We start from the raw sequence: 26075 nt of genomic DNA on the forward strand, positions 1-26075 counted from the left end.
GTTGTACCATATGCTTTTGAATTGACATAGTTTATAAATGACTTTCTTCAATTTACACACAAAGCTTTGTAGTTTTTATCTTTAAAATCTTCAAGCTAGATTATATACATCTTGTCTATTAATACATCATTCAAGTATGTAGCCTTGACATCAAGGTATAATTTACCTCATTATTTCTATTTTGCTATGGTGACAATAATTTTGATTATATTCTACTAGACAATCAAAGAGAATATTTCTTGAAAATTGTGATCTTGTCATTGTTGGAATCCACGTGCTACCAATCTAACCTTAAGTTACTATAGTTCTTTCATCAAACTTGACATCCATACAGGTGATATCTCTTAGTTTGGATATTATAACTAACAAAAGTCCAAAGTTTTATGGTGGCATCATATTCATTTTAAATTATTTTTTCATGTGAGTATAAGCGGTATAGCCAAAAACTTTGAGTGTACTTAGGTTAATAGACTTACATGTGTACCATTCTATTGGTAATGTTCCTTGATTGACTCTCAAAAGACTAATAAAAGTTGTAAAAGAGATTATTTAGACAAGAATACTATTAAATGACCTCAGCTTCAAAATAAAACATTAAGAGCTCTTTATTACAATAATCTTAATGCTACAAAGTTAGTCAAGAATTTAATTTTGTATGCACAAACCAAACATATCAAAATTCAGCACTACTTTGTGAAAGAGAAGGCTGCATCAAAGGAAATAAAAATTATATACATTCCAAATAAAGAGCAACATACTAACATTCTTACAAAGCTTCTTAAAAGAACAACATTGTTTCATATGGTCAACAAGATTGAATTCAGAATCATAGTTAAACAACTTTTGCTTCAGCACAAGCCTTCCAAACTATAGCATCAATATTATTACACAAATCACCAAGGCTACTAATTATATTTTTTATACTATCCATACTTTTAGACTTTGAAAATTGTAGAAGATCGTCATGAAGAAGATATTCAAAAGATGTTAAATTGTTATAAAAGTGGTGATGCACAAATTCTATAACAATCACATTCTTAAGCGTATTTTGGAAATATCCAACTTTGTCAAGCATTGTATATTCTACTACTAACTAGTCAAGCATTGATTTAATTTCTTTATGCCATCACTTATTCACTCTATCGACGTGCAATAATAAAACAAATCTCTATCAATTCTCAACTTCAGCCATATTTTCTCTCTAACCAATATGTTTGGAAAATCTGGTAATAAACTAGTTTCTATTACCTTTATATCTTTAATCTTTGCCTTTTTGAACAAAAAGACCAAAAGAAGATCCAATACAACATATAGAAGCTAACACAAAAGCAACCAAAATATCTGCTCAAAAACTCTAAATAATTTGACAAAAGATAACTTATTGATATCAAAAATCAACAACATCATAGATACAAGGAGAGAGTGATAAATGTGATGAAAGGAAGAGTGTTCGAACACACCAGATTTAATACATCAGTTAATCCACTTATTTGAACACATGAGCAAATAAAAAGATTATTGAGGTTAAAGACTACTATCTAGTAAAACAATTATTTATTGTGACAATACTACATTGCTAGTCAATTGCAATAATAATTATAAATAGAAAAGAATAGAAAAAATAATGACAACTAGCTAAGTATAAAACTTATGTAAATTAACATATCTCAATCATATAGAGTAATGTAAGTGATGGCTTCATTTTATGCTTTCAATCCTTAAAGTGCAACCTAATACCATATTTTGTCTCCATATTTTGTATTTTTGTTCAAATACAAGTAATGCATCTCCACTATACATACAATCCACTTGCAAAGTCTATAGCAAATAACTAAGATCCAAAAATCTATAGATATCTTATACTTTATAAAATTGGCATATGATTACTTTATACTTATTGTCAATATTGTTAAAATTATTCTATATAAGGATATTATAATATATGAAATGATTAGAATAATTTGTACTAGGATGCTAATATAATTATATTATATTATTAATCAAGCCAATTGAGAGAGTTTTAATGTCAATAAATGGATTACTTGAATAAGTTCCATCCATAGAAGATGAGATATTCTAATACCTCCCATCAAATTTTCAATCAAATAATCCTAGTTGTGTTTTTTAATAGTTAATTTTGATAAAGAAAGCATATCAATTGTGGAGTAAGGTCTTCAATTATAAAGGAACTACATTAGTTGTGGAAGAAGAAGTATTATTCATGATAGGCAAGAATTCTTTAATGGTATGTATTGTACTTTTTTTTTATAAAACTTGTTGTATATTTATTTTTTCTTACAAATTCATGCTTTGCTAAATATTTGTTTGCAGATTGAAGCTATTTTGCTTTTACTTTAGTCTAATATACTACTGTTGAAGCGATTGTATGAGTGGTGCTTGAAGTTTCTAGAGTGTCAAATTACTTGAAGATTCTTTGATAAGGTTTATCTTTCTTCCATCTTAATAGTATTTTGTGTCATATCTCTATATGTACGCTTATTTTGGATACACCATAGATAGCTTGATATTCTAGTTTTGAATTTTGTTGAATCGCTGAATGTGTATTGCATAACACAAGAAGAATAAGATGAATTGTCTTTAAGGTACTTGCAATAAGTGCTAGATGATAGAGATTTGATGTCAATTGTTGAAACGACAACAAATTTAAGTCAAAAGGTTGTATGCTTGATTTATGCTTCTTCTAACTCAAAGAATGTTAATATTAAGTTAAGATTGGGCAATCCAAGAATTTATATTGTAAGACGAGAAATGATTCTTAGAATATATAATAGCTAGGAAGATTGTAAAAGAATAATAAGAAGATTTTTAGGGACAAAGTATAAGAATTTTAGATCCTATCAGGAGGCTATATATTTTCTAGGAGATAAGAAAGTTGTGCTTTAATATTGTGAAAGGTAACAAATAGAGTAGAAGAATTTATTATAGAATTGTGAATAGTACTATAAAAGAAGAAGTTGGTATCTATGTTATTACTTGTTGAAGTGACTATAGAGGATATTTTTGGCTAAAGGATAATAAAAGAGCTAATAAGTCCTAATTTTGCTCTATATTGCTCAAATTTTATTTAAAAGAGAAGTTTTATAAAGATATTTAGGAATTAAAAATCTTTAGGTAATCTAAACTAATTTCTCCAAAATTCATAATGTCTCTTATGAATTGGTAGTATATTTCTACATGTTTGGTCCTTGCATGAAATATAAGATTCTTTGTAAATTTGATGGCTGATTAATTGTGACAATGTAGGAGTAAGGAACAATATGCTTGCATGTTTGATAAGATGTTTTTGCTGGCATTGCTAAAAAGTAGAAAAGAAGATGAACCATCTATTGTTTCAATCTTAGTAAGTAATTTCTTAAGCCATATAGCTTCAGATGTCCTAATTAAGAAACTCATATATTTTAATTTTGTAGAAGATTTTGCAATTGACTTGCCTTTTATTTTTCCAAGTGATAGTTGTTCTAGATAGTATAAAATAATATGTGCTACTAGACTTTTTAGTTCTAGGCAAGAAACCCAATCTACATTTGTATAGCCATGTACAACATAGGAGTTGTTGTATTGATAGAGTAGGCCAAAATTAATTGTTATTTTAATACATCTTATAATATATTTAACAACTTTTAAATATATTTGTTGTAATTTTGACATGAATCTTAAAACTGTCATAATTGCAAATACAAGGTTGGATCCAGTGGTTGTCAAGATAAGATTAATTGTCAAGCTTTCCAACTATTTGGCAATATTTGTGAGGATCTACTTATAGAGATTCTATATCCATAAATAATATTAGGCATAGATCTAAAGGTACATATTCTTGTTTTGATTCATTCATCCTAAATTCTTTTATAATGTGAAAGAAATATTGGTATTATGATAGAAAGATATTTAAGGATAGGAATTTGAATTCTACTCTTAGATATTTAGAAATTTGTTTTAGGTCTATTATATCAAATTTAACATGTGGTTTTCTCTTTAGCCAAGATATGGTGTCGAAGTTCCTTCTTGTTAGAAATAGGTCGTTCACATTAACAACCAATGTGGCTCTATTGTTTGTCTCACCATTGTAATGTAAGTTATAAATATTACTAAACACATTATTAAATATTTATTTTTAATAATTTATTATACTTGATAAAAATAGATATTATAGATGTATATTTTGTCTATTTGCATCTAATATAAATTTCACTAATTTTATGTCATTGAAGATATTAATTATTGATCTATATTTATAAACATAGATATATTACAATGAAATATGTAGAATTTTTTTATTATTTTTTATGATATAAATTATGATTATTGAATTATAAATGAAAAATGTAGCCAAAAGTTTTTTTTTTTTTTTTTTTTTTTTTGATAATTAAAAATTTAATAATGGATATTTTTTATAAAAATAATAAACAAATGTTTGATATTAAGGCCATTTTTAATCTTATGAAATTTTAATTTGACTTGTGCAAATATTGTGATTTGCAAGTTTTATTTAGGAGAATAATGAAGTGATCCAAATTTTTATTGAATGGATCTATCCAACAAATCAAGCTTCAGAGACGATTATTTGAAGATGTATGTGAATCAATATACCAAAATGAACAAAAAAAATATAGAAAAAAATAAAAAATAAAAATCAGCCATCCCAAACATCCATCCCATATTCACCCACTATTCCAAACATCTATCCTCTCCATAACTTCCATCCATCCATCCATCCGTCAAAATCACATTCGTCTCACCAAACACATCCATGTGCGGATGAGAAAAGCGAAAGCAACCCGGAGGAGAGTTGCTTTTGCTTTTTCGGGCCCACCACTGCTTTTTGATGAGTAGGAAGGAAGGAAGGAATGGATATGCTGGCGGAACAATGCGACAATGGGAGGCATCATCGTCTTCTATAAATCTGTAAGCGACGTCATGGTCGCTTGCATTTCAATCATTTTGCATAGAAAAAACAACCCATTTCGCGGGTAAATGATTGCCAAACCCCCCATTTCCGCCGTCAGATGGCCTGTTCGAGCTCCAGCTCCCTTCCAAATTAGGGTTTCAATCTCGCTCGCTCGCTCTGCGTCGTGATAATATTGTCGGGATTCGGCATTCATTACCCTGGAGTGGCGTTTGTAGCCTCGGGCTGTCGCACGTGCTCATTCCTGTCGTGCGCCTTTTTACCTCGTGTCTCGAAAACCAAAACCTGAGTGGGTGTATGGATGGGTCTTTCTCGAAAGGTTGATGATTGAGGCGTAGATTGTTGGAGTGGATTCCTGGGGAGGAGAGTCGTTGGATGATGCCGAAGCTTCCTGTCAAGAGACCGCAGCTTTTGCGAGCGGCGAATTCGGTCGTCCATGCGCCATGAGAGATTCTGTTTTTGTTGTTGTTGTTGTTCGGTTTGGATTTCATGCTGACGAACGCCATGCTCCGAAGTATCGTTTGTTTCTGAGAGGGAGGAAAAGAGATTGTTAGTCGTTGAATTTGGTTTCGTGAACGTTACTGGAGCGGTGAGAGTGCCATGAGCGAAAGTTCGATAGGTAGAAGAAATTTGGGCTTAGTCGGTGGTGTTAAGGGGATGGAGCCTTCAGATTGCCGCGTTGAAAAAGATGACCCGCATTGTAAGGAACGTGTCGGTAACCGGTAGCAGGAAGAGGATCAGCCCGAAGAGCGGTGCAGGGATAGCGTGGGATTCGGAGACAATTCAGTGTGTGCCCCCGCGTCGCGTGTACCATCATGGGAGCGCAGATATCACGGCAAATTCAGGTGGTGATAGAGAAGCACCAGCTCCGAAACCTGGAAGAATCCCGAGGGACGTCGTTTCCTGGTTGTGATTACAAACACCCGAACCACCGAGAATGGATGGCAACGTTGAATGTGGATGACATCACGGCTCGCGACGTGGTCTGGCCAGGAACTCACAACTCGGCCACGAACGGGATCGGGATGCCGTTCCTCACCCGTCCCTTCTTCCAGTGCCAGAAGCTCTCAATCTACGAGCAGCTGGTGAGCGGCGTGCGCGTCTTCGATATCCGCGTGCAGCAAGACCGGCGGGTGTGCCATGGCGTGATGCTGTCGTATAGCGCCGACTCCGTCATCAACGACGTGAAGCGATTCCTGGTCGAGACATCGCTGGAGTTTCTCCTCATCGAGTTCCGGACCGAGTGGAAGTGGTTCGACCCCTTGGATTTCGACGAATACCTCATCTCGCAGCTCGGCGAATACCTAATCCCGCAAGACGAGCACAACTTAGACAAGCCCCTACGGAAGCTGCTTCCGGGCCGAGTGTTCTGCGTCTGGAAGCCCTCCATCGCCCCGGCGCCAGCGCCAGGCAGCCCACTCTGGAGCTCAGACTACTTGCTCGACAGCTGGATCGACACCGATCTCCCGTTGACGAAGTTCACTTCCAACTTGGAATATCTCCACAAACAGGCGCCGAATGCAACCCGGCCCTACTTCTACCGCGTCGAGAACACGGCCACGCCGCAGCACTCCGGCCCCGTGTGGTGCGTCTTCCCCGTCACGAACCGCATTCGCGGCTACGCTCGTCTGTTTCTAGCCGAGACGTTCCGGCTGGGGCTCGGCGACCGTATCCAGGTCTTCTCCGAGGATTTCATCACTGACGACTTCGTGGATGCGTGCATCGGCGTCACTGTGGCCCGCTTCGCCCTCTCCAAGCGCCTACAACAACAGCACCACCCCGCTTTGCAGCAGCAACAACAACAGCTCCGCCCATGGTTTTGAAGCACCAAATTCTGTTGCTGTTGTTGTTGCTGTTTTTGCTTGCTTTCCTGCTTCCCTCCTCTTCTTTGTGCCCGAATTGTGGCCATTCTGTTTGCTGCTTTCTTTTCCCTGTTGTGTGAGTTGTAGATTGTTTCGCTATCTGTGGCCACTCTCCTTTCAATTCCATTCCCGATGTCAAAAAGTTTGTGCATCTCCCAGCAGCTTTCTTCCGCTCACCGACGGAATCTTTTTGCAGTTTTTCGGGTCACCTATTGTGCGTGTGTGTGTGTGTGTGTATGTGTTTGTGTGTTATTTGTTTATATTGTTATGTGGGTTTTTAATGTTTGGAAGATGGGATGCAGTGCATCGGAGAGTTGGGTTTCGATGCTCTTCGTTGCACATGGCCGTAAGGGAGCCATATACTGTGGATGAGGGAGATGCTCGGTTCAATTTTTTGTATTCATTTTCAAGTGTTTGCCCACAAACAAGGGATTTTAGGTTTACAATATTATCGAACTGTAACAATTGGGTATGTCGCAATATGGGAGTACTTTGTTTTGGTACAAAACAGGTTGTTATTTATTTTTATTTCTTTGTAAAAGATGAGAACAAAACAGAAATTATTATTTTTTCAGAACGTTGAAATTTGAAAATGATGTCATGATAGTTTTTCAATTAACATTTTGAGTTATTGCTGATCCATCTTCCCTTTTTTTTTTTTTTTTTTTCTTAGCTGTTGTTCTTGTTAAGGTTGTACGATTACATTATACGCGACTAATATTTCATTGTAAAATTTGCTACTTGATTTATTTTTTTTATTTTATTTTTTTTTTGTTCAGGTTTTCCTAATATTGATCAACTCCATTTAAAAAGTGTTAAAAATATAAGGCTTAGATTAAGAGATGAACGTGATTAATTCTCTAGTTCAATATTTTGTTCATCAATCCGAGATTATGAAAAATAGCCAGAAAGATTCAAAGAATTAGAATACATGAAAAACATGTTCTTGAAATCCTAATACACGATTTCATGCAATTTCAAATCATCATTTTATTGTATTGCAGCTTCTGTGCTCACATCATGTAAAAGGCTTCCCACAACTACGCAAAATTACAATGACTATATTTAAAGATACCGAAGACACTGACTATGAGTCCACCACACTCCATGGCTTCAGTTCAATCTAAAAAATGCCATCTCTAATTTTCCATGTTCCTCATTTCGCCATGAAAGTTTCAACAGGAAAAAGAGTTCGTGTCGACAAAGTCAGCCTTCGTAACGCATCTCATTGCAATACAGACACTGAGAAAACACCGAATTGGTTGCGATCTCACATTTCAAAGCAAAGCTCAGAGTCGATTTGTTTCTTGACACACAATGCTTTGATAAGCTGACTCTAGACACATTAGTCAACGGTTTCCCTTAGCAACAGAAACATTAAACAAAGCTGACATGGGTTAGCAAGCTTCAGAAATGCCGACACAAATCCACCGCCACAGATGGCGCGCAGAGCTCGCAACGACCTCGCAGAGTGGATCCACCGTCACTCGATTTTGCACGCTATTCTTCGGAACTGGGTTCCTTTCAAAACCGAGCAAGCGATGAGCACGTGAGCGTGGATCGAGGCTGAAGTAACTTGCGGCGATAGAAACGCCCTGGGACCGACCGACCGACTGACCGTCAAGCCTCGGCGAATCTCTCTCTCTCTCTCTCGCTCACTCCTGGACCCGCGTTTTGCCTTGTCAGCAAAACAAGCGCGCTTTAGTCGCAGGGAACAGGGATCTCTAGCTTCCTTCCTTCAGGCGCTTCGTAGAGTCGAAGCGTGTGGGCAGCATCAGAGGCACCAGTGGCACCGGCTTCGGAGACGTGGGGATCGATCAAGGCATCATCACACTGCGCACATCTCACACCGATCTCCTCCTCCTCCTCCATATAAACAAATCTCCACTATACCTCAAAAACACTAAACAAGTAAATAAATAAAAACAAAACTTACTGAATGTCCGTAATAATATACACATAAAATAATAAAAGTCGATGTGATGGACAAGACAGCAACTGTTTGAAGCCCCACATTACCGCCATCTTTCAAAGGCGCAAGATTGCGTCACTTTTTGTTGCTTGCAACAAAGAAATCCCTCTCTTCACTTTCTCACTCACTCACTTGCTCTCTCACTCACACACTCGCTTGTTGTTGGTTTGCTTCCCTGATCAGTTAGAATCTCACCGTCTTTTGTCTTTGTCTGTCTTGTTGTCTTGTTGTGAGTTGAAATACCTTGCAGCAATTTGCGGCACCGGGATTCATGTGGGTGTTGTTGTTGATACGGCCATTCCTCCGATGCTCTCTCTCTCTCTCTCGCTCTCTCTTCGGTGATCGAATCCTCCATAAAGAAGCTTCTGTTGCTGTTGTCGTTCAGTCTACGCTGCAATTGCAGCAACAATATGCACGTGGTGTGCAAAATTGTTGTAGAAATGGTAAAAATACAAAGTGAAAAAAGCAGTGAATTCATTCATTCATTCATTCATTCATTCATCCATCATTTGATGGTGATGGTGTTTCAGTTAATTTGACAAGGGAATTGAGAGAATAAATAAATAACGAATAAAAAAAATAATTGGTTTTTTGGAGAATGTAACAACATGGAGTGGTTTAGTAGTGGTGGGATAGAGTTTCACATTGGATGGATGGTATCTCTCATTCTTGTTGTTGAACTAATTCTTTCTTTGTCTTGCATTTTCTTAACAAAATATCTTCTTTATTTGATGTCTACAAATGTGTTTTGATCACACCCAACCACAAAACGTGTCTTTGTGCTTGTTTGCTGTCATTTGTATTTAATCCTGTAATTATGAAAAGCCATGCTTTATTTAACACTTTTTTTTTTTTTTTTTTTTTTTTCTTTTTCTTTTGTTGCTCATGTAGGATGGTTTTAAGTGAATGGAAAGGAATACTCTTGGATACTTTGAGGTGATAAAAAAAATGCTTTGAGATGAGGAATAAACTGACCAGGTTACTAAAGTAGTATTATTTATAAAGTAATTTATTAAACATTCAAATAATACACCACTTGAAACACAAGAATTAGGTTTTTATCATAAAACTGCAAATCTTTAAGTATATATTTTTATCTTAAGTATTTTTTTAATAGACTCAAATATATAATCATGAAATCTTTTAGTAGAGTGAAATAAAAAATAAAAAATAATTTCTACATATATGTATATAATTCTAAGAAATTACTCAATATATAACAAAAATGTTAAAATATCAACCATATATTAAATATCTTTTTATTTTTTATTTTTTATTTTTTTTCGTAAAACCCAAGATGATATGCTTAAATAGCACTATTCAAAATTGAAACATAATAAAATTTTTTATTATTATTATAATAAACTCTATTTTTCGTTTTAAATATTAGTGATAAATATAATATGTCCAACGACCACACTTTTTTTCTTTTTTGACAATATACTAAAACATCATCAATTTACTTCAAAACTATTATATATGTATGTATGTATGTATGTATGTATGTATGTATATATATATATATATATCGAACTTCAACATCAAACCCACAACTACACTTCATTTTTGCATGAATTGAACCACTACATAACAAGGTTAAAATTATGCAGATTGTGCAACTTTTGGTAACTCAAGCCTCCCACCCACCTAACTTGATTGCACAAAACACTTTATTAAGAAACAGACACTGAAACAAAATTCTATACCTACACAAGTCTCCCTCATTAAGTTAAATCTAGAAGGTTCCTGGCCAAAACACATGACCCCAACCACATGTTATATCCAATACACAACATATGGAACTCTATGGTTCCAGAGTAGTTGAACATCTTTACTCTATTCATTTCTTTTCGTTGTTCTAGAAACATATATCTACATATATATATATATATATATAGTATGGTATGGTATATGAGCATTGAATTGGAACAGTGGGAGTAAGGTTTGGTTCCGCCGAGGCAACCAAGGTGTTATCAAAAGAAGAGGCAAATGTGTAGAAAGCCTACAAAAGCAACATCACAAAGCTAGCAATGAAGGCGATGCAGCAGTGAGATCTTGTTTCTAGACATGAGACCTTGCGAGTTGCAGCGCAGCATTCAAGCTCCGAGCAAGCACAAAGCAAGCTGAAAGAACAGCAGCAGGATCAGGTGATGGCAGGAATGTAAGGAATACAATGGGCGGAGGAGAGACGCACGTGATGAACGAAGCATGTGACCATACTGACAGACATACAGAACAGACACACAGATCTACATGCCTTTTTTCACTGCAAGCGATCGGATGCCTGCAGCAAGGTGAGCCATTCCTGAAGCAAAGCGCAAGGAAACCACGCAAGGACGCACCCCGCCCGCACCCCCCCGTTGTATCGACGCATTGTCAAGGGCACCAGGAGACTGAAATCAACACGATCTAGTCGTGCAGGAGCCTAGCGATGGCGTATTTCTCACGAGACACCGGCACTATCCTTCTAGTTGCGGTATAAAACGGTGCCTGCGACGACAATGATTAGATCGCCCAAGCAGTCACATCGTTCTAAGGTGGACCTGATATCGTTCCAGCCCCGATACCACACCCGCTGGATCCTTCACCTTGCTTTGATCCTGCCTAGTTTCGTGTTGTGCGTGTCACTGTTGCTGTGGAGCTTGGACCTCGATCCCTTGTACTGACCCACCTGTGGTCGCAGCTGCAGACTGATTTTCATGAGAAAAGCACACATAGGCTTCCCCGAATTCCAAGCTCGATCGCTTTCTCTACTCGCTTTGTTGTGAAGCAGCGAAGAGGGAGGAACATCAATTGTAAGTTGTTCGATCCAGTCTAGTGGCCATGGCAAGTTCAGCTTGTGGAGCTCGTAGCGTAGAGATCACGTGGAATGATTGTGACAGCCGCTGAATGTGGAGTAAGTTCGGCGATTTGTAGGAAGGAAGGGATCGCCATGGCGATGCAGCAGTTTGTGATGCGGTCCGGCAACACCTTCATGCTGGAGGGCCGTCCATTCTACCTAAATGGGTGGAACTCGTACTGGTTGATGGTGAATGCTGCGCTGGCCGACACGCAGCCGAGAGTGGACGCGATTCTGCGCGACGGAGCGGCGCTCGGGCTCACCTTGTGCCGCACCTGGGCCTTCAACGACGACAGCTACCTCGCTTTGCAGACGTTGCCGGGGACATACGACGAGAAGGTTTTCAAGGTGAGTTTTCGAGCTTCCTCTTCGATTTGCAATCCTTTGCTAGTACGGTTCAAGCTTCTTTTCGGCTGTTTGTTGGTTTTATGGTCGAGCAAGCTTCTGGCCATGGTGCTGCATTTTCCCCCATCTCCATCAAGGTGCTTCTCAGTGTCACTACTTTCAATCAAGGGTGATGGGAAGTTAACTCTTCGTGAAGTTCTTCGATTTTAGGGTGTCAATTTTGGATCCAAAGGGTTGAATTTTTCTTTCTCTTTTGCCACGATATAATAAAGTCGATTCCCTCTTCAGCGCAGCAAATTAAAGAGCTGCTTGCGCTGTAAACTGACTCAAAAGGAAGCAGGTTCATCACGTGTTTGTCATGCCAGGTGAATAAATGATTTTCGCACACGCCCTGATCAAACCAGACGGCGTGGCGCGAGAATCGTACATTCATCCAGATCGTATTTTGCCGCTTGAAGTAGGTAAAGCAGCCATTCCTGTCATGAATATGTGATGGATTGTGGCTCTAAGGATTATTATCTGACACCCCAGCGATTAATTCTCCACCCTCCTTGACGGATGTTACCACTCTAACAACGCTCTAGATTCCTGTCATCAATAATTTGGGACATTTTTCCATTCACTTCATGTAGTTTCCACATACAATCGGCTCCAATAATCCAATGACTTCTGCTCTCAACCATGACATGCTCGACCGTCTGCCTCTTGCCGAATGATAACACCTTCATCTCCTCAATCTAAACAAACACCGGAGAATTCATTGCACCTAAACATCCCTCTGTCAACCTCATTGATTGGACATAGGATTTTGTGTGGGTAATACTTAATCGCAAAACTTATTTGTGAGAGGATGCTGGATGTTGTAGGGATTGGATTACGTCATACATCAAGCTCAGATTAATGGAGTGAGGTTATTGCTGAGTCTAGTAAACAACTGGAAGGACTTCGGCGGCAAGGCCAAGTACGTGGAATGGGCCAAGGCCGAAGGAGAGGCTGTTGCCGACGAGGATGACTTTTACCGGAATGCCAAGTGCCGGCAGTATTACAGGAACCATGTCAAGGTGATACATTCGCTTGAACTAATCAGTGTAACGTTTACGAAATCGATCCCAAGAGCAGTTTCAACATTATGTAATTGTTCGCCTTGACTTATTCAATCAATAGCGGGCAAAAAGATTGTTTTATGTTTCTGACTGGTTTAGTTTTGGCAGGCTGTATTAACGAGAGTCAACACTATCACTGGAGTGGCCTACCGCGATGATCCAACAATCTTTGGTTGGGAGCTTATGAATGAACCCCAGTGCAGATCTGATTCTTCAGGAGACACGCTCAAGGTTCCCATTAACTTCTCACAGTAACAGATATAAAATCCTCCCAATGGACAAAAGTGCATGCACGTGCTGGGTTTAATCGAGGACACTGAGAATGAAACCAATTCAACCGATCTCACCCTGTGGGTTTTGTTTGCCGTAGGCATGGATTGGAGAAATGTCTGCTCATGTGAAGACTCTGGACAATAAGCACCTTCTGACAGTCGGCACGGAAGGCTACTACGCAACGGACAGCGTTGGTTGCCGTAGCTCAAACCCAAACAGCTACAGCGGCACAGTAGGCACTGATTTCATCCGGCACCACCAGCTACCTTACATTGATTTCGCAACCGCCCACGCGTACCCAGACCAATGGTAAGAGCGTTGCCTCTTTTGTATGATCTTTTGCATCTTCCCATAGTATTATACTATGCAATCTTCTCCACTGTCAACGTCCTCACAACCTACTTAGCGATATTGACCTCTCAGAGAAATTGAAAAGGACTATTGATTTTGACTGCCAGGCTGTCAGCTGGAGATTTTGACGCGACTCAAGACTTTTTCGACCGCTGGGTGAGAGCTCACATCGTCGACGCCGAGAGGGTCCTCCGGATGCCAGTGATCTTCGCCGAATTCGGCCTCTCAGACAAGAAGCCTGGATTCACCGAACAGAAGCGAGACGCATTCTTCGGCATAGTCTACGACCAAGTGTACCAAAGTGCGCTGAAGCGCGGCGCTGGATCAGGAGCTCTCATGTGGCAGCTTCTTCCTTTGGAGATGAGCGACTGGAACGATGGATATGGCTTAGCGCCAGTTTGCGGTTCCTCCATTTCCAATGTGATGCTGCGCCAGTCGGTGAGGCTGAGGGCCTTGCGTCAACCTATGTGCGGCATCGATGAGGGCCTGCCTCTGGATACTTGTGGCAATGTGACACCGCATGTGTATGATAAAGGTCTAAACCAGATCCTTGCGTAATCAGATGAATTCTACGAAGAATGAAGTGAAAAATGTTCTCAGATGCAATACAATCACTGGGGGGTTTGTTGATGAATTTCTCTCCATGCAAAGCGGACGTTGTGGAACAAATTGTAGGGGAGCCTAACCCCAGCCCCTCCAGAGCAAGTCTGTCGGATTTTGCATCTAGCAGCTTCCTTTCTTATCTCAAGCTCAGTTGATGAATTCTAGTACTTGTGGTAAAAGTTGTAAATCGGCTAATAAACAAAAATATGTTTGACGCCTTCATTTCGACTGCTATATACTCACATTCTTGTGTGCCTATCATTGTTACTTGTTGGAACCTTTTGCGAGCAGCCCAGCAGGCGAAGCTCTTGGTCCCATTTGAGCGAGAGCAATTCTATTTCTTGATGTCGCATACCGTGTCCTTCACAGCTAATGTGCTCTGTGCTTTAATCCCAATACTGTTCTCTTGAGCTTGGCTTCTCACGGTCTTTCCAAAATCGTCTCATGTCCGTAAAATCGACGCATAGTACATGATCTGGATTGCAACAGCACCTTCAAAGGCTATGTCCGGACTCCGCCGACGCTGTAGAGGATACAGCGCAATATTTTGATACTCGTGTAGTTTGTTTCCAGCAGCTTCAATCGAAGGCCGTCTGAAAGAATTCTTCTACTTCCTACATGTACACACTGTAATGTAGTAAACTTATCTTTATTCATTTACACATATGTCACAATCCATATCAATTCTCTAGTGACCTCAGAGCTTAACACATAATATATTCTTTCTCTTACGTGCATACTCTCTCTAATTGCAACTACTACTAACAATAGAACAACACAGTAAAGATCAACTTGAACACGAACACTCAAAACACTCTGGGCAGAATAGATGAATATGTGAACTATCTTTTGGATGTAGAATGTGAACGGATGTTTCATCCAACACTCCTACTCATCCAAACACATTCTACAAAGAATGCTAAAGCTTTTTATCCTCCCACTCATTCTTGTAGAATGTGTAGAGGTCCAATAAGGAGCACAGGCATTGAAAAGCATCATGTGGTAATGGTTTTGTTAAAATATCATCTATTTGCTCATTAGTATGAATATATTAGAAATCTATAGAATTGTTTTTATAGTATTTTTGAATTATAAAATATTTTGTGTCAATATATTTTATTTGACAAAGATATTCTAGATTTTTGACAAATGCAATGGTGACTTGATTGTCATTATATATAATAGTGGTGAGTTCTTGAGTTGCATCAAGAGAATGCAAAAATTGATAAAGCCATATTATTTCTTTGATTGATTCAATAAGTGCCAATGATTCAATTGATTCAATTAGTTTAGCAACAATGGTTGATGTTATCATATATCCTTGTTTGTGATGAGCTCAAGCAATTGTAGTTGAACTAAACATATAAAAAAATCTAATTTGATTTTTTATTGTTTAGATCACCACCAAAATCCACATGTATATAGCCAATCAATTGCAGCAATATAGATTAAGCTTTGTAATATAGACCATAGTTGTAAGTTTATTTGAGATATTGCATAATACATTTGACAAGTGTCTAATGACTTTGTTAAAGATGCTCTTGAAAGAATGATATATTATTAACAATATAACTAATATTTGGTCAAGTAATTATTGTTATATATATATAAAGGAGCCAACACCTTAGCAATAGGACACATGAATATTAGGATCATTAAAATCATTATTTTTCTACTACTTGGCATATATATTGGACGGTGTACAACCTTCATGAGCATCTTGAAGTCCAAATTAAAGAAAAATATCTTCGATATATTGTTGCTGATAAAACAAAATAGATCTTGTAGAATGACAATGTTGAATTTGAAAACCTACAAAATAGTCTATATGATCTTGAGTGACTTTAAAAGTGATTTTTAAGTACTGTAGTATATCTTCAATATAAGTTGGAAGAAGTAATATGATGATTCCATAGCTGACATAGATATCAATAATTGTATGTAGGTCACTGTGATTGTAGTATACATAGGAGTCAACTTTACTAGAAAGAAGTTAAAATCACTTAAAAATAGAAGAAATATGAAGGTTCTATAGTTGGACAAATTAATAAAGTCCATAGATACTTTTTGTCAATTGATGGCAATATATTGGTTGTTTAGAATCTTCATAATATTAGAATTGAACTAGATAGATCTCTTTAGATAAATCTCTATTTAAAAAGATTGTTCCAATATCAAACTATTGAATGTACATATCTTTTGCTATTCTAATTGAAAAAATGGCACATATTCAATCATATCAAATAATTAGAAAATATATTTTTGTGAAATCAATATCTTGTTTTTGAGTGAAATCTTTGGTAACTAATCAAGCTTTGAATTTATTAATTTTCTAGTCAAGTTTGTATTTGACCTAATAAATCCATTTGTTTTGGATGAGTTTGCAATGAAGTGGCTTAGGTATCAATTTCTATGTTTTATTCTCCATCAAGGAAATATACTCCTAATCCATTGCTTCTTCCCTAAATTTTGAATTGAAAGATGATATAACTTCATGCTATGTTTGTGGTTCTTGAATTGATTCTCTCTTTGATGCCAAAAAAACATTGAAATAGTTAATTTTTACAAAAAGTAATGACTGAAATAATAAAAAATTACTTATAGTATCAACCAATAATTTTGGAGAAGCAGGGGAGTTATTTATGATAAATTGATTCATTAAATGTGTAGATATTGACATCATTGAAAGTATGAACAATAGGAACTTGTGAAGGTGGATCTCATACTGTTTTAGCAAGGTTGTATGAGAGAGATACTTCTGCGAGTGTTTCTCTAGCAAGTTCATTTTGCATTTTATCACAAAGTTTTATAACTTCTATTGTTAGAAGAATTTTTTGGATAATAGAATAGAATCAAAGTGGAGACATTTGTATAAAGAATTAATTTGGTTGGTGGTTGAATCTTTTACTAGTATAAGAATCTAATGCTTTCAAATTGAATCGTTTGCAATTTTTGTGTGATTGATAAAAAAATATATATATAATTATCTCAATGAATATGGTGGAAAATTAAGAATATAGTTGCCTAAATTTTTGTCAATTTTAAAATCTAAATTTTCAATAACTTTGTCTATAAAATGATCTTAGAAACAATATGTACAAATTGGTAATAGAATATTCAACAAAATAAGCCTATGTATTTATAGAATTCATTTTATCTTAAACTTTATTATTGATGAAAATCTATGATAGTGAGCCAAAAATATAATAATTTTAAATTGAAGAATTCTTTTCAAAGGAGCATTTATATGATATAAAACTATTGAGATAACAATTGATTGTTTTGTTGAAAAGATATACAACCCTATCAATAACTTCCACCCAAAGTTTTATAAAAAATATTTTTGCATGGAGATAATAAGCCATTTCAAATATAGTGCAATTATCTTGTTTAATATAACCATTTTATTATCATGTATATATTGTGTTGGTTTGAAAATCATATGGTACTTGTTCAAAAATTAATTAAAAGAAATATTGCAAAATTCTTGTTTTTGATCAATTTCGATTGTCTAAACCAAATATTTAGTATCATGCTTGATAAAGTTCACAATGCATTTGAAAAACAAAAATGCTTCAGGTTTTTGTTTAGTAAAATAAACAAAATGATAAGTGGTGGCATCATCTTTATATGGATTATAATGTATTAAGCCATTAAGAAAGAAAGCTTGAGTTTTCTTTCTTGAAACATTATTATAGATGAATTGACTAAGAGTAGTATAATATTGCTTGGCCAAATCATGTTTATATGTTAATTTATGTTGCTTGTTCATCATATAGCCTTTGCAAAAATAATTCAAATAATCATATGTATGAAGTTTAAAATCCAACAAGCTATTGTGACTATTCATCTAGTGAATGGTTGACACATTTACATGGTCCATTTATTCATCCTATATTCAAATATCATTGCTAAATTTTGATTTTTGAGTTGTTAGGGCATAACTTATAGTTGTAAAACTTAAGTTGTAGGCAAAAGTGATAGTGAATGAAGAAGAAAGACATTAATTTGGATTGATTATTGGCAATATAAGGAATATCTTCCGTAGTATGTAATAGAGTTGTTAGAAATATGATTAGAAGAGAAAGTTGGTACAACTTGCATAATCATATTCTTTGTAATATTTTTTTTTCTATTGAGAGTATAGAATTTTCATTAGCTAAGAAAAGTGATGAAAGTTAGATTTTTTTTAATATAAGTCTTATTAAAAAAAATTCAATCAAATAATATAAAAAATATCTCTAATTATGCCTTTTTAAAATTTTCCATCAATCAAGTAATGAATTTGAATATCTTTGTGACCTTGAATCCAAAGCTTAGTATCATCTGTAATTTAGATAGTATGTATGCTTTTGAAAATATATTGAATCATTGCAAATCAATTATAATAATTTTTTATTTTTTTACTTGTACTACTATCCATAAAACATATATCCATAGAGGAATCAACTATTAAAGCTTGATTTGAGATGGAAGATGTAATGAAAAATGTAAAATAGTTTTTAGAAGTTGATTTAGATTCTTCATCAAAGGTGCTTGATAAATATAAGCTCTCTATAAGATTTGAATTCCTTAGTATATTATTAATCTTCTATGGATTTTTTCTATATAGTCATTTTTACTTTGACATAGTCTATAGACCAATCACCTAGCTCATGACAATTATAATACTTTGTACAAGCTTTCAAATTCCAAATTTAATTCATGTCTTTTTGATGCTATTCTTTCTTATTAAGAGGACAAGGTGGTAAAGTTGTTACTTGAGTAAAGAATGCATGATCATCCTTTATGTCACCACTGCCATGTCATTGACATAAGCTTTCATATCAAATTAGATGTTTTTCTAAATTATCAATTGTATAGAAATTTTTATAGACATTTGACCAAATTGGAATTATATTATTATATCTTCAAAATAAACTATAGATAATTTTTGATATTATCATTTTATTTGATATTATATAATTAAAATCAACAAGAATCATTGTTATTTCAATAATGTTTTGAATATTTTTAATGTTTTGCATCTTGTAATCAAAGAATATTTTTTTTGAAGAATAAAAATAGTTTCAAGAGTTTTTTTCTTCAAATGGAATGAAAACAATTTCTAATACATTATAGTAGCTGTTAAATAGCTTGTGAATTTTCCAAGAATTCTACGAGAAATAAATTTGCTAATAAACATTCTAGAATTTTCATTCTTTTTATTTCAAATATCTATTCTTCCTTGATCTTCAACAGTGGCATAGGATGAATTAAAAACATGGCATTTTTTAGTATCATAAACAATTTGTAAGCTTTTCTTAGCTTAAAAAACTATTTCTAAATGATACTTCGAATTAGAGAACTAAATGCTATCAAAAATTTTAACAAAAATCTTGTCTTTTTTTATCTATATTGATAAAAAAATATTATAAATTTATAGAAGAAAATAAGAATAGAGATTACTAGAAAGATGAGTATAATTACTTGTTATAGGTTTTAAAATTTTTTAAAAAATAAAATTTTGAAGAATTAAAGAAATGAATAATAAAGAAATCAAAGAATAATATATAGCTTTAAGCAAAAGTCTATCTGAAAGAGAAAGATTGATAAAAAAAAATTAGAATACTGCACAAAGTACTTGCAAGGAAGAATCCATAACCTAAAATAATTCTTTTACTTTCCATATATACATATTATAATATTGTAAACTTATCTTTATTCATTTATATATAACATATCACAATTTATATCAATTTGCTAGTGACCTTAGAGTTCAATACATAATATATATACATATATATATATATATATATATATATATATATTTGTATAGACATTCTCTAATTACAATTAGAGAGTGTCTATATGTATGTAGGAAATAAAATATTTTAATCACTATTGAAGAGTGTCTATACATATGTAGGCTATAAAATATTTTAATTACAATTAAAGAGTATTTATATGTAATTAACTAAATTGAAAGTCAATTACTTTGAAACTCAAGTGGTGGTAGTAAATAAGCAGTGCCATTAAAGATAAGCCATGGTGCTCCAAGATTCAACAAATCCATCAATATTAAACTATGTAGCCAAGTCTTTCCAAAGCTAGAGATAGTGTATTATTTGTAGAAAAAACCATGCTTCTAATTGTACATGTGTTGGAACTTGATCTAGCTTGCTATTCATTTGACATGGAATTTGAGCTTCACAGATTGCTATGTGATGTTTTAGATTTTAAGCCCACTTGCAAGATATTGTATTCATTTGAACTTAAAAACTTTATGTTTGTTATTGCAATTGAGTGAGTGAGTGAGTGAGTGAGTGAGTGAGTGATTCATGGCAAGATTTGTAGTATTGCAAATTAAAAGTGGTGAAGCATTTCATGTTGAAAGTAAAAGATGAGGATGTGGAATGATGCTGCCTTAATAAAAGGAGATTAGAGTCTGCAGTGAATGTCTATGAGATTGGCTTTTGAGAGATAGAAAAATTTAAAAATTCAAGACAAAAAGAAGTAAAAAGAAAAAAAAAAAAATTAATAAAATAGATTATATAGTTTATAAAAGTAATAATAGATTATATTATAATAATCTTTTAAATTTATTTTTTATAATTCATATGTATTTAATTTTAAATTTAAAAATATTTATTTAGTTTTAAAAAGAAATAGAATTAATGTAATAAAATTTTATTTTAGATATATTAAAATTGAATATTTATTCTTAAATTATTTTTTAAATAATAATAAAAAATATATATTTAGAAAATAATCTGATATGTTAATATTTTTTAATAGGTACATAGTTTTATAAGTACATAATATATTATATAACTTATAGATACTATAAATTAAATTATGAATTTTTAAAATGATTACAAAGTTTAATAATCTTTTTTTAAAATTTTATATAATAATTGAAATAATTTTAAAATAAAAGAATTAATTAAGTCATAATTATCAAAATAAATAAGTAAAAGTGAAGGTAGAATAAGTTACATTATAGAAAATATTATTTTATGTAAGTTGCTATCGGTCAAAAGGTTGGCTCTTAATATATAAGAAGGCCAAGAAATAAAGTAGATGAACAAAAAAAAGATCTTAAGAATATATAAAATATAATAAAAGTATATTTTTATAGTAGATAAGATATCTATGGATAATCTTGGTAGATTTTTGGATGGATGTAGTCATCACAAAATAGAAGTTGTCCATTAAAACAAGAGCCACCACCTATAAGTAATGTGTGTTGGAAGTAAGAGACATCTTATTCCATACTCTTTTTGTGAGCAACCTTCTTGATATTATGTATTGGTGACTTCAAAGTTCTTTTTCTTCAATATGTTATGGACCCATTCATTTTTAGTTGTGAGTTTTGAATTTCTTTGAAGTCTTTCTTATTGTGAAGAGTAAATCTTATAGTTATTGGTGATGTTAGGATTTGATATCTTTTAAACTTCCATTTGCATCTAATTGTTGATGTACTTTTCTTCTTACTTATTAAAAGCATTCATTGTCTTAGAAGGTATCAATTACCTTAAAATGATGTTATAGAATACTAGTCTTGTGTTTTTTTTGTTGAGTTACATCATTGATGCACTAGTATTGTGCTTTTGTGTGCTGAATTTCTTAAGAGGTTTTCTAAGTCATAAGAAGATATTTGTGAGATTAGAAGTATTCTTTTGAGAGTTGAAAGTGACTAAAGAGTGAAATTATTAATTTACTCATAAAAGAGGCATTCTAGGTTTCTAAGGCGACAAGACCTTCTTGCTTATTTAAAAAGCTTTATCTTTTTTTTTCTTTTGATTTTTTTTAATATACCTCTTCATTAGACATGGTTTTAAGTAAGGGTGATGGTTTGAAAGTAATTGAGAAATTTAGAGATAAAAATTTCTACCACTAGTAGAAAAAAATTGATCAATAAAAGATCAATTTCATCAACAATGGTTTAAAAGTCATTTTGAGTCCTACAACTATCTCATTGTGGCATTCAAATCTATCAATATGAAAGAGCTTACCATAATCTATGCCATATCAAGACTTGTCCATGAAGTAACCAAGAAGAAAAAAAAAGGAGCTTCAAAATGATGATTTGGCTCTATTTTCAAGATAAGGCAAAAGTAGCTATTTTCACCAATGTGATAATTTAAAAAGTAATATAAAAAATTACTATATTTATAAAAAAATCATATTACTTTACTAAAAATTACTACAAAGCCAAGAAAAGAGATAAGAAGAATGCAAATAATGCTAGTAATAGTTTTGGTGGAGATGATTATGCTTTTATGGCAAGTAAAGGAGCCTCTATGATTGCCATATGCAAGTCGATTATAGATTTGGATGCTACTAAATACATGATACCATATAAGTATTTATTTGATATTTATGAAGAAATTCTAGCAACAAATATATGATTGGGAGACAACAACATAGCACAAGCCATTGAAATTGGCTCTATTGTAATAGAAATCATTATAAAGAATCAAATGAAGAAGATCAAATTGATAGAAGTATTACATGTCCCAAAAATAAAGAATAAATTCTTTTTGGTGAACAAACTTGTATCACATGGTTGTAAGGTTGAATTTAATGTGAATGGATGTTTTGTGAAGATATTCAATAGATAACATGTTGTCAAAGGCCTAAAAAATGGAAACCTCTACTTTATCAATTATAAGAAGGTGAATGGAATTGAAGTGGCGGCATTTGCTCAATTTCCATAAAATCAAGATAAGTTTAGAATTTGGCATCAATGACTTGGTCATTTGAATGATAAAAGTATGAAGGAGATCCAATCCATGGTAAGTAGCTTAGATCTTAGTCAATTCAATTACAATACCATGACACTTCTTTATAAAGGTTGTATTCAAGGAAAATAACGAAAGACTTTTATTTTTAAGAGGAGTTGCAACATATGCTAGCAAATTATTGGAGCTTATATATTCTAATATTTGTGGATCAATGAAGATACCATCAATTGGAAGAGAAAGATACTTAGTCATATTTATTGATGATTTTTCAAGAAATATTTGAATTTATAACTTTAAAGCCAAGAATGAATGTTTTTCAAGATTTAAGGAATTTAAGACACTTATGAATATGCAATGTGAGTCCGAGATCAAAATATTATACATAAACAGTAGAAGTGAATATATATATCAAAGCATTTTGATGATTTATTAAAGAATCAAGGTATTGTAAGACAAACCTCTATTTTTTACTCTACAATAAAATAGAATTGATGAAAGAAAAAATTATATTATTGTGGAGATGGCAAGGAGTATGCTTCAAGAAAAAACCTTGGACATAAATATTAGGCAAAAGCTATAGTTACAACATTGTATACAAAGAATAGATGCCTTACAAGTGTACTCATATCAATGATTTTACAAGAAGCTTAAAGTGATGAGAAACCTTGTGTTTCACACATAAAGGTTTTTAGATGCATTACTTATCCAAAATTACCAAATTATATGAGGTCCAAATTGATACAAAAGATACAAAATATGTGTTTATTGGATATTGTGAAGGTACCAAGGCATATAAGCTTATATATTTAGAAACCAAAAACATCATTAAGAGTCGTGATGTAGAATTTTTGGAGCATAAAAATACTTGTGAGTACTTAGAGATGTGTCTAAGTAGGAGTATTGGTATATTTGTAGACACATCTTCAATTCCAACAAAAAAAAAAAAAAAAAAAAAAAAAAAAAAAATGATGACAATAAAGATAGTAAAGTTATGAGTGAAGATGAAGAATCAAAGAAGATAGATCCAAATGTCTATAATTGCTAGAACTAACAATGAAGACAATCAAGATGTTGAAGATGATGATGATAATGAGGATTAACAACGATTAATTCTGAAGAGACAAGTTTTAAAAAAGAAGAAGGTTGGAAGTAACCTTAGAGTGCAAGAACGTGAATCTTGATCAAGTGAAAGAATATATCCATTGAAAGATAGAAAACAACTTGATGATTGGTGGATGAATTACATCTTTCTTTAAGTAAGTAAAAAACATATCAATGTTGCATTCTTTCCTGATCCATTGAATTTGTGTGATGTAATGAAGTCCACAAATGCTCTGAAGTAGGAGAATGTCATAGATGAAGAGTATAAATCACTTATAGACAATGGAACATGGAAAATGATTCAACTTCCATCAAATCAAACTTCAAATAGTTATAAGTGGGTATTTAAAATCAAGAAGAATGCAATAGATAATATTGTGAGATACAAGGTTAGTGTCACGGACACAAAAATACAGGCTCGAGATCTAACAAGAAGTTCAAGAAGAACTGGCAAGAACTAGATTAATTAGATGAGAACAACACTAGAGAGGTGAGCTAGAGCTCCAAGAGATGTGTTGTCGAGACTGAAGAACTCTTTAGCCTCGATTCCAATATATATTCTTATTTAGGAAGCTTCTGAAGTAACTTCTACCAACTAGGAAGCTTCTAGAAGGTTCGAGAGACTTGCTTCTAGAAGGTTCTAAGGACTATGTTCCTAACATCTTCTACCAACTAAGAAGCTTTTAGAAGGTTTCAAAGACTTGCTTCTAGAAGGTTCTAGAAACTTGTCTCTAGAAGGTTCTAAGGATTGTGTCCCTAACATCACCCCCTCTTTTAGCTTCGAGGTCTCTGAGAAGCAATGTTGTTGTTAATCAGTACCAATGCAAGAAAATGAAGATCTGTCGCATAACGTCTGCCATGAACTCCAACTGTTGTTCAGGAGGCAAGTGGTTCATCGGCCCTTGAAGCCAACGGTAGTGGCCTACTCCTTCAACTTCTGTCCAAGCATGAACTTCCGTGTCCTCATTGTAAAATTGTCCTGCAAACACGCCTTTTGGTTAACCATCGTAAGCAGGCTCGGACTCAAATACAATCACCAGTGATCGGTTACTCGGTATCCTCCGTCATCGTTGTGGTGTAGGCGGTTCTTCATCTCGAGGTTGCCTTCGTGAGCTAGTCGATTGATATAATCTGACTGGCATAGTATCTATTTCTTGGTTATCCATATCAGAAGACCAAACTATGGCTACTGAAAAAATTTTATTTTATCTTGGAGAAAATAACTACATCAACTACAAATTTTGGTGGTGCTCTCCCCCTTTCTTATATTCTTGGATGAGCAAGCTTCAGAAGGAAGCTATCATCGAACCGGCTTAGGTTTATGAGGATGTTGTTGATGAAACTCCTGTACCTTTTGCGGCGCATTGGCGAGATTTTCACCTGACTTCCACGTTCACTCATTAATGTCGTAGCCGCACCAATGAACAAGATACTCCAACTTGCCCCACTTTCGCCATGAATCTAGTACCTTTTCAACCTCGTATTCCTCGTGGTTCTCGATCTCAATACTAGGTGGCAGACATTGTACTCTTTCAAGAAAAGACGACTCTCAATAAGGCTCTAATAGAGAAACATGAAAGACTGGATGTACCTTCATAGAAGTCGGTAATTCCAGACGGTACACCACTGGATTGATTTGCTTCTCGATGATAAATGATCCCAATCTTCGATAGTCCAACTTATCACATGGTCGCTTGGTCTTGATATTCCGTCAAAAAAGCCATGCTTTATCTCTAATTTTGAAAGTAAGTGCTTGATTCCGAAATCTATCTACAGACGCCTTGTAGGATTCTTGAGGAGATTGTAATTGAAGCTTCAACGTATTTTGAAGCTTTGATAGTTGTTTCGCAAATCCTTCAGCTGCTGAATTGTTATTTGTTGATGGGTTCAATAAATCAAGCTTCGGATGATATCCATAGTTGGAAAAGAATGGTGTATATTGAGTCGACGCATGGAGGGTGTTGTTATATGTA

General features: G+C 34.3%; 2 protein-coding genes and 1 long non-coding RNA gene across 4 annotated transcripts; 2 read left to right on the plus strand and 1 right to left on the minus strand.

The window, feature by feature from the left end:
- Positions 1-4968: 4968 nt before the first annotated feature.
- On the plus strand, positions 4969-7379 carry LOC112284068 (uncharacterized). The gene has a single exon (XM_024523588.3). The coding sequence runs from the start codon at positions 5740-5742 to the stop codon at positions 6745-6747; it is 1008 nt and encodes a 335-aa protein (XP_024379356.1). The 5' UTR covers positions 4969-5739; the 3' UTR covers positions 6748-7379.
- A 670-nt stretch (positions 7380-8049) lies between these two features.
- LOC149989194 (uncharacterized) lies at positions 8050-9152 on the minus strand. The gene is made up of 2 exons (XR_016503474.1): positions 8954-9152; positions 8050-8673 (listed from the first exon to the last, which is right to left on the minus strand). It is a non-coding gene; the product is annotated as an uncharacterized LOC149989194 (long non-coding RNA).
- Positions 9153-11155: 2003 nt separating this feature from the next.
- On the plus strand, positions 11156-14494 carry LOC112283376 (mannan endo-1,4-beta-mannosidase 1). 2 transcript variants are annotated; one of them, XM_024521990.3, is made up of 7 exons: positions 11156-11295; positions 11442-11553; positions 11675-11945; positions 12809-13003; positions 13154-13276; positions 13416-13627; positions 13777-14494. In XM_024521990.3, exons 3-7 carry the CDS (start codon positions 11691-11693, stop codon positions 14225-14227), a joined length of 1236 nt encoding a protein of 411 aa, XP_024377758.1. In that variant the 5' UTR covers positions 11156-11295; positions 11442-11553; positions 11675-11690; the 3' UTR covers positions 14228-14494. The 2 variants fall into 2 exon arrangements, with proteins under 2 accessions (XP_024377758.1, XP_024377759.1); XM_024521991.3 differs by having other exon boundaries at positions 11162-11295; positions 11448-11553.
- The last annotated feature ends 11581 nt before the right edge of the window (positions 14495-26075 follow it).

The sequence above is a fragment of the Physcomitrium patens genome, chromosome 6, assembly GCF_059467195.1.
Source record: "Physcomitrium patens ecotype Gransden chromosome 6, ASM5946719v1, whole genome shotgun sequence".
Lineage (NCBI taxonomy): Eukaryota > Viridiplantae > Streptophyta > Bryopsida > Funariales > Funariaceae > Physcomitrium > Physcomitrium patens.

Bases quoted from the DNA above. Each gene is read 5' to 3' on its own strand.
- LOC112284068 (XM_024523588.3), top strand. From the start codon at position 5,740: ATGGGAGCGCAGATATCACGGCAAATTCAGGTGGTGATAGAGAAGCAC.
- LOC112283376 (XM_024521990.3), top strand. From the start codon at position 11,691: ATGGCGATGCAGCAGTTTGTGATGCGGTCCGGCAACACCTTCATGCTG. The intron at 13,004-13,153 runs GTGATACATTCG...TAGTTTTGGCAG, and splicing joins ATTACAGGAACCATGTCAAG to GCTGTATTAACGAGAGTCAA. The intron at 13,277-13,415 runs GTTCCCATTAAC...TGTTTGCCGTAG, and splicing joins CTTCAGGAGACACGCTCAAG to GCATGGATTGGAGAAATGTC.